Raw genomic sequence first — 17,848 nt, forward strand, 5'->3', positions numbered from 1 at the left:
TGGCATAGTGTTCCTCTCATCTATGTACCTTGCCTCACCTTGTTCCGATCTTCAGTTCTCGGGTACCTGCGAGTCCTAGGATCGAGGTAGGGAGAAGAGATAAAATCGTAGCACAACACATAGGGATAACATTGACGGTGTAATACACTGGTGGTGTCTTCTCCGAGGGGAGCCCGACAACAGGCTGCCATGCATGGGCATTTGTGCTAGTATAATGTAATGTAATCTTTAGGGTGATAGTATATATACATTGCAACATGCTATTTTTGTTCTCTTTTACCCTTCATAGATATTCTTTTTTTGCGAATACATATTTATAAGGCAAGTTTACAATGTGAATACATCAATCTAGTTCCAAACATTTCACCTATTCTCACAAAAACTCAAAATAAGTAGCCAATAACAGGTTCTGCTCTAAGCTATGTTGCTTCTATGGTCCATGAACTACATTTAAAGAGGCATAGTACTTTGAAGTTCTTGTCTGAGGACACACATGCGCAAAAATCTATAGCACATCGGTTAATTCTGTTGGCTCCATGCATTAATCAGTTGTTCAGGATGAATTTGTCAGTAGACTCGTCTTCAGAGGCTAGTAGTGATTGGGTAAGTGCCTACAAGAATAAAAACATCAAGCTTCAATTAGATACATATTTTGCTGCAGAAATAAAAACAAGACTGACTATTTGTGTGCAGAAAATGCATTAGAAATGGGAAAAGGAAGTACAACCTAAAATGGCAAGAGGTGTGAGTTTTAGAAATCTTCAATTTTTAGTATTGCTATGCTGGGAAAACACGCATGGAGATTGATGACAAACCAAAACGTTTGCGTGTTACAAATTGCATGAGTGCCAAAAAGAAAGGAGCAGTTCGCATGTTTGGCAAGCAATCTTGAAGGACTGTACAACGATGGAAATCAGATTAACTAAAAGTATAGGTGAGACGCCAGCCCTAAAAAATATCTAACAAATAAAGTACGAGACAAGTCACAAAACAACTACTCTACAATTACTAGGCGTGGCTGTCGGCTTAGCACGGAAGTGGAGGCCTAACACCACGCTAACAGAATTTAGATGAGCAAGCCGACCCAGCAATGGCTTACATGGTGTTGGATAGTACGATAGCAAGGCATGTTATTTAGCTCTTTCTATTAGAAAAAGGTATTTAGCTAGTAATATATTATGATATGTTTTCTATAATTACATTTTCCTCTATATAGTCATAATTGAAGATTCCACACTAGGCCCAAAAATACATCTACAATCTTTGAATTTGAGTTAAAACATACTGCAATTGAGCTAAAACACAAGTTAGAAATGTGATAACTTAGGATTTACAACAAAAATCAAGTACTGTGTTAAAAGAAGAGATGTTTACCTTCTATAATGTCCTCTCCACAATCCGATATAATTACAGTCAAGTTTGTAGTTCTTCGGCAAAGTTTCGTGGCACGAAATATTTGAATCTGTAAAGTCAACAATATAATATAATTTCAAATTTCCATGGTTGGCATAAATTATACAATCAAGAAGAAAAACACAATAACAACTTACTTGAACATCTATTTCGGCATTTAAGCCTTTTGCTTGTTCAAAATTGTCCTTGCCTATGTCCAACAACATCTTTTCCAACTGACAAGTTAGAAAATTCAATAGCATAAAAAATCACATCTATAAATTAGACACACACACGAACACGCACGCACACACGCACACACACACACACACACACACACACACACACACACACACACACACAAACACACACACACATACACACACAATCTCTTTTAGTTTTAAAACACTCACCTCAATTGTACTGGAAATATATTCTCCATTGAAACATTCAATAATATCACCCTTCCGGATTCCAAGTGTCTCAGCATTCGATTCTTTTGACACCTATGTTTAATTGAACATGATTACTCCATAATATGCATGTAAGTAATAGTTTAGGGACAACTAATATAAATGTGAAAATAAACATTGTTAAGCACCACCATATACCTCTTCAACAATAAGACCAGACTCAATGTTATGCTTACGCCTCATCCTCTCAAAACAAATAGGATCTAGAAGCTTGATGGAAGTAAAGATCATTCCAAGGTGGGGCCGAGGGATGCACCTATACCAAATATAATCGTTAAGATTGTAATAATTTTACAGGCTTGTTTTTTAAATAAAACAACATATTTCATTAGAATCAATACCAAGTGAGTACCATACAAGCTTAATCAAGAATATTATATAGAATTAATACCATAATAACAAGACATCAGTTCACACCCTTCTCAAAAGAGGATTAAACTAGAAAAATAAGTCACCAAGTTAAGAATAAAAATAAATCTTTACACCAAATTAAGTTCATATACCCTGCATAGGAATAGTTTAAAAAACATGCAGAATTTGATAAGGTGACCAACACACATTTTCTCTATAATATTAGACACATTTTGTAGCACCTAGGCCTCCCGTAATGATTTTCTGAACCATACTTTAGCAATTCATTTAAACATAGAGTAGTAATTATTAAGCAACCACAATCCGAACATAATTTTGTAGTTATTCAATTGTATTGCATGAGTTACATTATATAACATAATGCATTAGCTTAATTAACAACACTAAAAACGAATTGGAAATAAGGGTCGTACTTTAACTTTCTCCATGAATCAAAGCACTTGTGCAATATAGAAGAAGGTAAAAAGGTCTCATTGATTTGATTGTTAACCATTCCCACAACCTTCCCTTCCAAGTCAATGATAGGGCCTCCATCGTCACGCAACTACAACATAGCGATGATAATAATATTATAATTTATCATTTGTACTAATAAAATAGCAACATTAATTAAAATAGAAAACATAAAGTTAGGATTAGATCATAGTACGTACGATATGTTCATTGTTGGAAAAATACATGTAGTGACATCTCTCGTAAGGGACAGGAATCATGTATTCCACCCTACCATGGGTTATCCTTAGATCAAGACTTTCATCCCTTCCAAGTCGGAACACATCTTGACCATAGTGCACATTGTCATTAAAACTGGACAGTTGAACCGGTTTGTTCACTACAACCTCGTAAAGAGCAAATTCATAGTGCTCCTGGAGGTAGAGGAGACTGGCTACTGCAGTTGTGTCGTCAAGCAAGTGAACAATGACATGGAAAAGACAACCACAAAGATTATGACACTGCAATAGAATTTTCGTAGTATTTGAGGAAACCATTTTCGAGAGATTGACTATCAGAAAAACCGAACGCCACACCGAATCAAGTATATTATTTCAAGGACACAGTGTACATACATAGTAAATTGAAGAGAAGGCACATCTAATTGGTAAACGGGTGTCGATGAGGCACATTGCAAATGATTAAGTTTTGATAGAAAAAAAAGGAAAACAAACAGGCACCAGTGAGTGGAGAAGATAAATAAATAGAATAGTGCATTAATGTTAAGAAGCTCACCTCAGCGTCGCGATGATATTCGCCCGTCCACTCATCCATCCACTGGTCGGGATCCTTTGCGCGAATGAGATGCGCGGACGTCAAAACCACGGCGGTATTGTTCTTGTCGTCCTGTTGGATCCACAAACCACAACACCTATTCAGCGGCTCATCATCTGCAATTAAAGCAAACCAAAAGTCACAACACTCGGTCGAGCAAAGTAACTTATATGTTCTAGGTGGGTGATATCCTTGGATGAAGTGTTCAGTCACGTACCAAGATAGGAGGAGAGGGTGATGATAGAGTTGGCGGCAAAAAGCACCGCATCCTTTGCAGGCTCATGGATATGGAGAAGGTGTTGCTCGTGAGACAGGCACGAAAGAGAAGAGGAGCGATCCAATGTGAAGACAAACCGACAAGCTACATACATAAATACATACAGAGAGAAAAAAAATAGCTAGGTTAGTGTCTTATAACGAGAGAAGTACTTCGGTACAACCCCCCCCCCCCCCAATAAACGTAGAAGGGTAGTATTGTCCATATTAAATTTCGTATTTGTGTACCCGCCGTCCGTCGTAGGGCCGTCCGCCCGTGTACGTCCCGCCCCGTACGCCCGCGTCGTACGCATACCGTTGCGTTCGTTAGTTCGACCGGGAAAGGAAAAAAAAACGACACCCCACCCCGACACCCCATCCCCGCCTACGAAACCCTAGCGGCATCAACGCCGCCGTGGTCCACCGCCATTAGGACGTCGGGCGGCATCCGTAGTCACCCACGCGGCGTGTCGCCGGTGTCGCGTGAAACCGACACCCCATCCCCGCCTAGGAAACCCTAGTGGCATCAACGCCGCCGTGGTCCACCGCCGTCACGACGTCGACCCCGACGTGCCCGTCTAGTCGCGAGCACGGGCGGCGTCCATAGTCACGCACGCGCCATGTCGCCGGTGAAACGCCCAGCGCTCCCGCGTCAACTCCTGGTACGCGCCCTCCACGACGTGGGTGGCGGCATCGGATCGGCGTCGACCCCAGGCGAGGACCCCTCGACGGCGGAGAGTAGGTTCTCTGGCTCTCTTTTTTTCTTTTTGATTTGTTCATTGCATTTTTATGCCACAAAATGATTCCCTACTTGGCTAAATAAGAGAGGAGAGTAGTGACCTCTTAATGACCTCTTAATGATTTTGTACATTCAAATTTGTATGCATGACACATAGTCATGTCACTGTTGATGAATTTACTGTATTCGCGATGATGTTGTGGAATGTTGGCATTGATCTCACACCTTATTTGTATGTGTATAGATGGAGCAAGAAACCGGATACGCCAGTGATGATTCCGGTAGCGATAATGGATCCTCGTCATTGAATGCGAACCAACCTCCCGGAGACAACTATATGAGTCAGGATGAATCGTACAGTGGTAATGTAAGTGCCTTGAATGTTGACCAAAACATATTGAATACAAACTAGTTCTTTGACACTTACATGTCCTTTTAAATATGTACAGCTACATGGCAATGATGACGATGAGGAATATGATATAGATGAACAATTTTATGCAGATAGTGTGAGCCAGGTATGTTGAGAAAAATGTAGGGCAATGATTGACATTAAAATTGTATTACCACTTATTTTACTTTAAATGTGCACAGATAAATGCTCATGGTGACAATAAGCATAATAATATAGATGATGACAATGCCGAGAGCGAGGTCGATGCATCTCGTAGTGGGAGCGCTAGCCAAGTAAGTTCTTTACATTATTTATGGTAAGTAATAATACAAGAACAGATTGACATGCAAGGTTATATGTCATATTTTGCAGGGAGGTGTTGATGGTCCTAGCGGGAACGATGAGCACAGCGATGATGATCAGTTTGACCTTGACATGGGCTATGATGAATATCAGCAAGAGTCACTTGATAGGCATTGGGAAGTGATGGCAAAGACATTCAGGTCATTAGATGAGGTGTACACGTTCTACAACAAGCACGCGAGAGAACGTGGGTTCAGCATCAGGAAGGACTCGCTAAAACGTTCAAAGGATCGCGCAAGGACTGTGCGCTTGAGGAGGTATCTCTGTTCCGCCGCAGGAAAACGACAGGCCAAGTTCTGTACCATGGAAGGCCGGACCCGCAGGCTTAGACCGGAGAGTCGATTCTTCTGCGAAGCCCATTTGACAGTTAAGCTTGATAAAAAGCTTAATCTTTGGTATGTCAGCAGTTTCTCCGATGATCACAGCCACATTCTTGCACGACCGGACGAAGTCCCTTTCCTCCGATCTCATAATCAGATCAAAGCATTTGAGAGAGCAGAGATCTTAGCTATGGCAGGAGCTGGGATAAGAAAACATATTATTTTTGACAACATGGTTAGCAGGTATGGGTCGTATGCAAAGTCACCATTTCAGAGGACAAAGCTGTATAACATGTGCTATAGGGAGAAGATGAAATTGCTTGCACAAGGTGATGCTGATACTGCCATAGGAATCATGTTGACCAGAAAGGACAGAGATCCAGATTTCTTCTTTGAGCACACAGTTGACGCTGAAGGCAGGCTCCAAAACCTGTTCTGGTGTGATTCGCAGACACGCCGTGATTATCTTGACTACGATGATGTTGTCGTCTTCGACAGCACATACAAGATGAATAGGTATGGAATGCCGTTCATCCCTTTTGTGGGTCTGAATAACCACCGTTGCACTACGGTATTCGCCTGCGCCATTGTTTCAGACGAGACTGAGGCTACATATGTTTGGTTGCTTAACACGTTCTTGAAAGCTAACTGTCAGAAGAGGCCCAAATCTATAATTACCGATGGAGATGCAGCGATGATAAGGGCTATCAGGAAGGTGCTTTCTGACATGTGGCATCGTCTATGTTCATGGCATATTGAAAAGAATATGCAGAAACATCTCAACCACAAGTCATTGAAGGAGTTCAGGGCATTACTGTACTATGCCACTACACATCAAGTTTTTGAGGAGAGATGGGCCACGTTTGTGCGCAAATGGCAGATGGAGAGAATGAAAACATGACTCCATAGGATGTACGGGAAGAGGACGCTTTGGGCTGCATCATATTTGTCTGGTGGGTTTTTTCTTGGTATGCGCAGTAATCAGAGGAGTGAGAGTCTGAACTCCAGCCTGCACCTTCATCTTGACTATGGTATGACGATCATTGACATGATTGTACACTACGAGAATTGTATTGTTCGCCTCCGTGAGAATGAAGCTTATGATGACTACACGGCCTCACAGACTGTCCCAGTAACAGTGACTGAGTGTCAGACCATTGAGTCGTATGCTGCCAAAGCATTCACGCATGCAAACTTTTATATGTTGCAACAAGATATGAAGAAGGTACAGGAGCTTGAGGTAATTGATAGACTGACAGGGACCGATAGTCAGAGATTTGTGGTTGCGTGGAAGAATAACAGGGATCACAGATTTAATGTGGACTATACGCCAGGTAACTCGGCAGAAACTATAAAGTGCAGTTGCCGAAGTATGACTCGCAAAGGGCTTCCTTGCAAACTAAACTTACCTGTGATACCCAAGTGTTGTGTCCTGCGAAGATTCTCAAAAAAAGCACGAGCTGGACTGCCCGTGAAGCGCACCAGCGATCTGTTTGCGTGGGGTTGGTCGAGTGCTGAGGACAGAGCTAGATATAGTGAGTTGACCATCAAATCTGCAGAAGCATCTCATCTCGCATGCAGTAATCCATTCTTATTCGACAAGTTGATGGCAGCTCTGGATGATATTATAGCGAATAAGGACGTTCAGGGGAATGAAGATGATAGTCAGCGAAGCTTCGTGAATGATAATCCATTTGAGCCTAACCGAGATCATATTCTGGTTCGTGATCCAGTAAAGATTTCCACCAAGGGCGCACCTAAGCAGAACAGTAGAGGTCGCGGTAAGGGTGGCCCAGATGTGACAAAAAATGAGAGACCTAAAGCATTTGACGAGAAATCTGGACAAAAATGTAGCATATGCAGCGGCACAGGTCATAACAGGAGCACATGCAGCAAAAATGAAGAGTATGTCTATTGTTTGTTTATGTTAGTTTTGTCATTTACTGTACATTGATTCTCATAGTTTGTAATTTATTCTATGCAGCAACTGGGCTTGAAGACAGAAGTGAGCACGGTACATCTGTTTTACTTCATCCATTTATATGTAACTGTATGTCTTTTTTCTTTGTTTATGTTACTTTTGTTGATTCATCTATCGTACATTGATTCTCACAATTTTTACTTTATTCTATGCAGCAACTGGGCTTGAAGACTCAAATGAAGACGATGCAAGTGTTTTACCTCTTCCATTTATATAAAAGACATTTGTTATATTTATGTTTGTGTTGAGTATTTTATATGTGTGAAATCAAGATTATTGGCTACAGAACATTGTTATATGAGACTTGATATTTTTTGTCGACTATAATAAAATTACTATGGTGATAATTGTTATGTGGAGACAACATTATTGTTGATATAAATGTACAATATTCACTGTTTATACTATGAATTCTGTATTGGTATTTACTGCAGTCCCGTCGGCTGTCAAATATATTGAAAAAACACTCAATTTTGTTATAGAAGAAGAAAAAAATAGCCTGCCCGTCCACAAGCGTGTCTTAATAAGCACGTCGTTATCAAGCCCACCAGGCGACTACGACATGCGTTTCAGATCACGACGCGGTAACAGGCCACAACAGGGCAGCCAAGTCGACGGGGCAGAAGATAAGTGAAGTTCAATGTGGCGACGGGAGCTGGGTATATAAGCCGGTCGACGTCTCCTTCGGTCGGCGAGGTGGGACTAAATTTGCTTTAGTTTCCCCTGGCGCGTCGTCCCGGCGGGGTTAGCTGGGCCAGCCCACTGCGCGTCGAGCCATCGAGAAGTCCGCGCCGTCCATGGCCTTATTGGGCCGGCCCACGTCGCGGCTGGCTGTCTCCACGTCGCCCCGCGGCCGACGCAAGTTTAGTCCCACCTCGCCGTCCGAAGGAGACGTCGACCGGCTAATATACCCGGCGCCCCGTCGCCACTTTGAACTTCTCTGAATTGCTACCCTGTCGTCGAGGCTGCCCTGTTGGGCCTGGTTTCCACAACGTGTTCTGAAACGCCTGTTGTAGTCGCCAGGTTGGCTTGATAATGATGGGATTATTAAGACACGCTGTGGATGGGCGGGCTTTTTTTTAAACTATTTTTTTTGCTTTTCTAAACTAACACGCAGTGTGCTGCCATAGTATAGTGTACAGAAAATAAACGACGACACGATTACATATATATAAATCTAAACATTATTGTTGTTTCTCTAAATTACTTTTTGTTTTTCTAAACAAAATCACAGCGTTTTTTTAATAATGCGCTACCATAGTTTAGTGTACAGAAAATAAACGACGACACGATTACGTAGTTTAGTGTACAGAAAAAAAGACTGATTATATAAATTTTCTGAAACAAAATATCATCTGGACATAAAAAAGCAATTAAGTATATAATATTTTCGAAACAAAATAGTGGCCAAATCAATAAATATATCTATTACATAAAAATTATAACAAAGTGTGCATCGGGAAAGGAAAATATAGTCCTCCAGTAACACCCAATCACACGCAAAAACTCCTCCGTGTCGCATCTATTTCTTCTTCTTTGATATCCGAATAACTTTGTTTTTCACTTCATCAAGCTTATTTCTTTCCGAAAAGATAAGTTGCGCTATTATTACCTCCCTCGAATCATCAATTGACCTCAGAAAAAAAAGTGGTGTTAGCACAGCGTACATTGTACGTCGTAGTAAAAACATTACATGTGTACCTGTGAAAATAAGCCTGTCCATTTGTCACCATCCCAATATTGAAAGCATCGAAGGAGAAATATTCCACATGAATTCCTAGTGCATACAATTTATGAAGATTAAATATCTATTGAACATATAGGATCGACATTCTGTCAAAGTAAGAACTCACCCATCATTTTGTTTTGGCATGTCATACCTTTAAATAGGCCATGTGGACACATCCGGATAATTCACAACTCCGGTTGCATTTGCTTCTTGGATATCTTCTCCTGGTTGTTTTCTCTAAATATAAAATTAACATGGTGGAAAGAATGTCATTCAGTATAGTAAACAAAATGAATGTTACCAAATACACAATTGAAATTAAAACCTACCAGGTCCTCAACGAGTTGTCTAGTAACACTATCAAGTTTTCCAGTCAGCAACGAGTCAAGAACCTGAAACTCTCTCTTCCCGCTATGCATGACGACAGTAACCCAGTGAGTGTTTCCCTTGTTTAGAGGAATATAAGTCTGCATGACAACGAGCATAAAACACAATCAGCACATACTATAGTGTGTATATACCGTGTAACCAATCAAACTTACCTTTGGTTTTTTGAAATACTCGTCCTCACATCTATTCATGGGTCCATTACTATGCGAATCTGCTTCATAGTCGTTACCGGCGGTCTTCTTTCCGGGTCTAATGTGAAGCAGCCAATGTACCCTCCAAGTTTTCAACATGAAACGATCGTCATTAACTTTGTCGGCCAAAAATGATGAGTATGCATTAATTAGCTATAAATAATGTGTCAGATTTGACAATGGTATTTTGGAATCAATTGTAATACAATAGATGAAATTAACTTACGTCGCCACTTAGCCACTCATGGTTAATAATTTGACAAGCTCTCTGCACACTGAGACCATCTTCTGTGCCATCATTGAAAATTCTGTTTTGGCATGTTTTTGTGAATACTCATGCGCACGCACGTACTTGATGGATGCTTTCACCACATCATACTCATCACTAGATTTGTTAACACCACCATTTTGAAACAATTCTGTAACACACAACTCAAATACTTATAAACGCAATTATATAAATAATTATTACGCAAGAACAATTAGAAACACAAAAAACTTACTTCCTTTCGCAGAACGTTTTGCATGCTTGTTCGGTTTAGGGACCACATAAGGAGACTTGACATGTTGTGACCCTTTGCGCTTGCGCCTGCCAGTAACCTCCTCCACTTCCTCTTCCACTCCTTGAGAACCAAGCGATGCATGCAATGCGATCTCATCCGTCCCTAAAGATGAGGCCGCTTTTTCATCTGATACTTCTGGTACTTTGATAGGATCATCCATATCACCCTTGAAACTATCCATGTACTCAGGAGTGCAGTAAAAAGGTGTGTTTCCACGAGAAGTTACATCAACGCCGTCATCATCCTTTTGCAAATTCATTTTGGAAGGTGTACGGAACTGGTCTGAATCATCTTTTTGATATACAAACTCTTTTTCCGGAAATTCACCATCGTTTCCAGACTCATTAATGCCTCCGTATAGATTCTCTTCTTCTTCTTCTTCGAGGTTACCGGGTTTGTAGAAGACACCGGTTTTGTTCAGTTTCTCAATCATCCTCTGCAAGAAAACATTTCATCTTAGTTCTTCAATAAAGTGATGGACATTAAAGTGACATGCTCAAGTGTTACCTGTGCACATAACTGGCAAACGAAGCATTTCCTTCCGAAGCTCATTAATCTCACTCAAAATCCGGTCCATAGTAGGCTTCTGGCTCGAAGCCTCCGAGGTACTGCCCTCTTTCCTCCTTCTAGTAACGTTAGATTTTTTGGTACTAGCTTTCTTAGTTTTTTCAGCTTCTTCTTCTCCAATTTTTTTCAGCCTGTACTCCTCTGTAATGTTGTCATCGATCTACAAATGCAACAAGAGAGTTATACATACAAATCATATTAACACTTAATTTTATTTCATAAATGTAAAACAAAACAAGATTACTCGGATTACCATCCCAACACCACGACCATATTCATAGTCGTATTTGTCTCTTCTCACAGCCATATCTTCCGTCCAGTTCCTCATCAGTGGGCTCAACAATGCAACGGATCATATTTTGGACCGATGACTGGTTGCACCTTCTCCCAGTATAGGTACTGCAAAACACATAAACTAATTAAATAACATGTTCTTGGATAACATTATATAAGAAAAATGTTAAAATTAATAAAAAGAACGTACTTGCAAAAGGGCCAGGTTCCCCTGTGGCCACTGCCTAACATGGCCGTCCTGCAGAAGCTTGCCAATCTCCGACAAACAGAATCGCGAAGTGAATGCATTCCAGTTGAACTTCCTTATCAACTTAATATTTTGCACTAAGGCATAGTACTTCTTCGGAACGTATTCATGAGACACTGGTGCAATTATAGTTCCTAAGAGAACTAGAAACGTCATCCGAATAAAGTCATCGTCCGTGGTCTTATTCCTCACAATCTTTTCGATCAGATCATCAATCATGATCTTACCATTTTTTTGTTAACAAAACTAACTGGTATTTTTTTGGTTGCTTTTTCTCCTTCTGTACTAAGAAAACCAAAAACATCCACTCCATTGTTTTTCCAACCAAATATGGAGTACACATCATCAGGCCTTAGTGAAATAAGGCCTTTACTTCCAGCACTACTTCCAGAACTCTCTTGGACCATGAATTTTTTGCTACTTGGATTGTAACCTTGGAGTAAAAAATGAAGCAAAAAATCACGCATCTTTATCGATGGTATTCTGAACATGCCCTGCATATCCGTTTCATAAAACCTGAATTTCTGACTTGGTGACAGTCTGTCAACTAGACTAACCCACTTTTCAACAGAACATGGAATCACACCGTCGATATTCATACAACACGAAATAGTGTTCTGTCACATACCATGGTACTGCTATGACCTTCTTCGTATAAAAACACAGACACAAAAAAACTTACACGACGACGACGGTGGGAGAGGCACCGGCGGCGTAGAGACGGCGACGGGTCAGGGCAGGCAGGCCGGCGCGGGCGCACCGGCGACGTTTGGACGGTGGGGCGATGGGCGGCGTACGTCGGCAGTACGTGTAGATCGCGGCGGCGGCGAGACGGGCTGGCGGAAACTTAGACGGGATAGAAGGTATGTTTGCATGCACGTCGGCTAAGGACGTCGCCCGAGCGCTGATTGCGGCGGCGTTGTTAGTGGGACGGCCCCATGCACGCATGCGCGTGGTTAGCGAGACGCCCGGCATTTTTTATTTTCTTTTTAGATAGACGGCCTCATTATTTTAACTTAATCGAACGGTCTCATTTTATTAACTTAATCGAACGGGTTAATTTTTTGAACTTAATCGAATGGGAATTTTTTCCACGTGCTACAATGACCGTGGCAAGCACGCACGCCAATTTTTTTGAGTTTCGACATTGTATGGATTTTCTACGATTTTCTGGGCCGAAAACCCCTAAAATACTGCCCAGACGTGACGCAACGTGCGTTCGTTGTCGGATTTCGTTCATTTTTGGCGTGGGGTGCCCGGGTGGGGCCCCACACGCGCTGGCAAAAGTTGGGTGCATTCCGTGAAACCGCTCAGGTACTTGGTGTGGAAGGCGGTGGTTTCGGTATGGGCGGAGGGGGCCCTCGGTCGTACGCCTCTCCTTCGCATCCGCCAAACGGGCTCATTTTTTTCACGTGCTACAATGACCGTGGCAAGCACGCACGCCAAATTTTTTCGAGTTTCGACACTGTATGGATTTTCTACGATTTTCTGGGCCGAAAACCCCTAAAATACTGCCCGGACGTGACGCAACGTGCGTTCGTTGTCGGATTTCGTTCATTTTTGGCGTGGGGTGCCCGGGTGGGGCCCCACACGCGCTGGCAAAAGTTGGGTGCATTCCGTGAAACCGCTCAGGTACTTGGTGTGGAAGGCGGTGGTTTCGGTATGGGCGGAGGGGGCCCTCGGTCGTACGCCTCTCCTTCACATCCGCCAAACGGGCTCATTTTTTTCACGTGCTACAATGACCGTGGCAAGCACGCACGCCAAATTTTTTTTGAGTTTCGACACTGTATGGATGTTCTACGATTTTACGGGCCGAAAACCCCTAAAATACTGCCCGGACGTGACGCAACGTGCGTTCGTTGTCGGATTTCGTTCATTTTTGGCGTGGGGTGCCCGGGTGGGGCCCCACACGCGCTGGCAAAAGTTGGGTGCATTCCGTGAAACCGCTCAGGTACTTGGTGTGGAAGGCGGTGGTTTCGGTATGGGCGGAGGGGGCCCTCGGTCGTACGCCTCTCCTTCGCATCCGCCAAACGGGCTCATTTTTGTTCACGTGCTACAATGACCGTGGCAAGCACGCACGCCAAATTTTTTTGAGTTTCGACACTGTATGGATTTTCTACGATTTTCTGGGCCGAAAACCCCTAAAATACTGCCCGGACGTGACGCAACGTGCGTTCGTTGTCGGATTTCGTTCATTTTTGGCGTGGGGTGCCCGGGTGGGGCCCCACACGCGCTGGCAAAAGTTGGGTGCATTCCGTGAAACCGCTCAGGTACTTGGTGTGGAAGGCGGTGGTTTCGGTATGGGCGGAGGGGGCCCTCGGTCGTACGCCTCTCCTTCGCATCCGCCAAACGGGCTCATTTTTTTCACGTGCTACAATGACCGTGGCAAGCACGCACGCCAAATTTTTTCGAGTTTCGACACTGTATGGATTTTCTACGATTTTCTGGGCCGAAAACCCCTAAAATACTGTCCGGACGTGACGCAACGTGCGTTCGTTGTCGGATTTCGTTCATTTTTGGCGTGGGGTGCCCGGGTGGGGCCCCACACGCGCTGGCAAAAGTTGGGTGCATTCCGTGAAACCGCTCAGGTACTTGGTATCGAAGGCGGTGGTTTCGGTATGGGCGGAGGGGGCCCTCGGTCGTACGCCTCTCCTTCGTATCCGCCAAACGGGCTCATTTTTTTCCACGTGCTACAATGACCGTGGCAAGCACGCACGCCAAATGCATGTGGAAGGCAGTGGTTTCCGTAAGGGGGAACGGATCCACTTGCATATCTCCTCTTCGCATCCGCCAAACGGTCTCACAGTTTCTTCACGGGCTACATTGACCATGGCAAGCATTTATGCCAAAAAAAACCTACAATAGTCCCCGGACGTGACGCTTACTTTTTTCACACGTCGATTTTCGTGTCTTTCAATTTTTCTATTTTCTATCATTTTTTTTCCATTCACTTCGAATTGTCAGAGTCTATAAGATAGTATGGCTTATTTCTTTAATCAATGAATTGTTTTATAAATCTTGATTTAAAATGATGACATCCATTTTCTCTCATTTGAAATGATCAACTTTTTTTTATAAATGTCCAACTTTTTAAAATATTCTAAAACTAGACAAACGCGTTTGCGGCTGTATTTTTGGCAATTCTACATGCTATCGATATGGTGACGAATCAATCAACACAGATGAAAGGTGTGTGTTGTTGTAGTATTTTAATGGCGGCAGGAGGAGCCTTCAAGAGAATCGGATATGTTTTAATTTCTTTTCGCTAACTTCTATTTACAAAATGATTCAAAATTTAAAAACATTTTCAGAATATTTCATAGTAATTTGCATCTAAAATTCATTCAAACATAAGGATAGTTCATTAAACCTTACGACAAAGGGTTCATTTTACGTTCGAACATAACGAAACTTAATTAAACATAAAAGGACCTAATCTAAATTAATTAAACATAAGAGGACCTAATCTAAACCTAATCTACTCGTCGTCGTCGGACGCGGCGAGGTCCACGATCTCGCCCGCACCGCCGTCACCGTCGTCATCATTGCTGCTCTTCCCGGCGTCGTCCCAGTCGACGGCGTCGTCCTCCACCGGAGCCGCCTGGGCCGGTGCCTGCACCGCACCCGTAGCCGCCGCCGCATCCAGTGCCGCCTGCAGCTCGGCGGCCTCTGCAGCCGCCGCCATAGCCGCCGCGGCGTCCAGTGCCGCCTGCAGCTCGGCGGCCTCTCTGGCCTCTGCCGCCGCCGCCGCTTCTGCCTGCGACGCCCGTAGGGCGATGAGGTAGCCGGGGCAATCGTCCGGGTCGCCGTCCTCGCGCAGCGCGAGCTGCTCCGGCGGGAGGGGCGGCGGGCCCGGCGAGCGTGGGCACCGGACGGCGGGAGGAGCTTGGGGACGGCGTGGCCGCCGGAGGGGACGGCGGGGCCGGCGCGGGGCAGACGACGGGCCGCCCGTCTCCGAATCCCGACGAGCCTGGGCGACGACCTTCCAGAAGTCCTTGCCCGTCCAAAACCTTGTACGGCCGGCAATATTCCAGCGGCCGCCCTCGTGCCGGCGGAGCTCTTCCGGCGTCGCGCCGGGCCCCCTCGTCGGGTACCCATCGGCGGTGATGTGGAAGATGTGCGGCAGACGGCAGCCCGGCGGCACCATCAGCCCGAGCCGGATGAGCTTGTCCGTGTCCGGCGTGCCCAGGCTCGTCGGCCACGCGCCGCCACGGCCGTCCGTGCCACCGCTGCCGCCGGACGCCATGGATGCCGCCGAGAAGGACGTGGGGGAGGCAGGCGGCGCGTCTGGTAGATGGCGTTGGTGGGTGCGGTGAGTGGGGGTGGGGGAGGCAGACGGGAAGGTGGGGGCGATTTAACATCGGGGCGGGGTGGCGGTAGGTGACCGACGCACCGGCTTAACGCCGGCCTTAATGGCGCATCGGGGGCGGCGGCCGACTCGGGAACCGTCCCTTGACCGACGCCACGCAACCGTCCTAGCGACGTGTTTTTTTTTCCTTTGACCACAACAGCTGGTCGTCGTCCGTAGACGGCCCGACACACCACGTAGACGGGCGGGCGCATGTACGTGCACTCGCTGTACACGACACGACGCGGGTACAGCCCCGTCACGCGGGCAGCAGCTTTTTTATGATGAGACGATCATACCCTTCTTAATGAAGGGGTATGGAACGATCTCAGCCGTTGTTGTATTTAGGGGGTTGTACCGAAGAAGAAGTGCTTATAATGATCGGCGATGATGATGACGAGGAAAAGAGAGATCAAGACCTAAATCTGCTTGGTATTCGGCTTTGGCGTGCTTGAAGGCGGCACGTATGTCCGGCCTGTGAGCTAGTTCATCGGGGATGTAGGGTCTGTGGAGCAGAGGGCTGGGTGGATACGAGGATTCGACCACATCGTCGTCGTACACACGATCTACATACATACATACATACATACATACATACATACATACATACATACATACATACATACATAGAGGAAAATGAGCACCAATACTACAACCACTGCTGGTCAGCGTCGTGCGGTGTGTGGCGTCTGGCGTGCGTGTGTTACTTTTTCTCTTTCTTTCTACGCCTGATGCATCTTCTTATAGAAAACGGCCGCACGAGGAGCGGTGATCCGGATTCGGGGAGGGGTCATTTCCGTCACGGACTCGGCCTGGGCTGCCCATGGGCACATGCCCCTGGGTGCTTATTTTCACGGAAATATACCCTTCGCTTATGTACGAAGTCTGAGGTCCAGCCCACGGAGATAACCTCGGTCAGGGTTCTTTTTTAGTTGGACCATTTTCGCTTTTGAGGCATAATTACCATGTATGTAAGACTGATATGCATGAGTGAAATATTTTGTTGTTGTTTTTTTATTATTTCCGTATTCTGATGTTCTTGAATATTCCTTGAAATTGCAATATTAATTTTGATTATAATGACTCATTTCTGAAATATATGGGGATACTTGTCGTCAGTTTTGATATTGTGGTCAGTTTTGATTATAATGACACGTTTTCAAATATGCAAGTGCCCTACCTTTTCCCTTGGTGCCCAAATAGGAAGAGGGATGTTTTCCGGTGGTGGTCCACGGATCCCAAATGAACAGGGAAAACCCACAGGGATATACTCCCAGGGTTTACCAGCCCAACAACCAAATGAGCCCTAACTGGACCAAATTCCCCCCGAAGTCTAAAACCGGTTAAATCACCCCCTCAACTCTGAGAGCAACTAGTTGACGAGCTCTCCTTCGAGAGCCTCACAACAATCACTTGGGGGTGGACTGAGAGCACGCCACATGGACACTCCCTCCGGAATTTATTTTATTTTTTGCACGCGTTTTCAGCTTTTTCAATGGGGTTTTTCTTTTTCTTTTGACTTTTTGGTTTTTCACCGGTCTTCCTTAGCTTTTGGAGAAAAAATTTGAATTTTTTTTTGCTTGGCATGGTTTTGCTTTTGCGAGAGGCACAATCATGCCTCTCGGAAATGGAAAAACGTGTTTTCTATTTATTTATTTGTTTTCGCGAGTGCCTCTCGGAAACGGGAAAAACGTGTTCTCTGTTTTTTCCTTCCGCGAGAGGCATGGTTGTGCTTTCGTACGGCAGCCGTGCCTCTCGGCAATGGGAAAATTGTGTTTTCTGTTTTTTCCTTCCGCGAGAGGCACAACCGTGCTTTCCCGAGAGGCACGGCCGTGTCTCTTTCGAAAAGGGACAAAACATGCTCCTTTTCATCTGGTAATTTTCATTTGGTTTTTCGTGGAAAAAAAGTTCGTCAAAACCTATGAACATGGGATTTAGTTTTGAAAATCTCGACGCGATGAATC

General features: G+C 44.4%; 1 protein-coding gene across 1 annotated transcript; it reads right to left on the bottom strand.

Annotated features, from left to right (window-relative positions):
- Positions 1-545: 545 nt before the first annotated feature.
- LOC123125345 (uncharacterized) lies at positions 546-16,460 on the bottom strand. The gene is made up of 11 exons (XM_044545862.1): positions 16,304-16,460; positions 3,721-3,864; positions 3,465-3,619; positions 2,891-3,160; positions 2,651-2,781; positions 2,004-2,121; positions 1,806-1,898; positions 1,551-1,628; positions 1,375-1,462; positions 1,253-1,284; positions 546-611 (listed from the first exon to the last, which is right to left on the bottom strand). Exons 1-11 carry the CDS (start codon positions 16,458-16,460, stop codon positions 546-548), a joined length of 1,332 nt encoding a protein of 443 aa, XP_044401797.1.
- Between the last annotated feature and the right edge of the window lie 1,388 nt (positions 16,461-17,848).

This window comes from Triticum aestivum, chromosome 5D, assembly GCF_018294505.1.
Source record: "Triticum aestivum cultivar Chinese Spring chromosome 5D, IWGSC CS RefSeq v2.1, whole genome shotgun sequence".
Classification (NCBI taxonomy): domain Eukaryota; kingdom Viridiplantae; phylum Streptophyta; class Magnoliopsida; order Poales; family Poaceae; genus Triticum; species Triticum aestivum.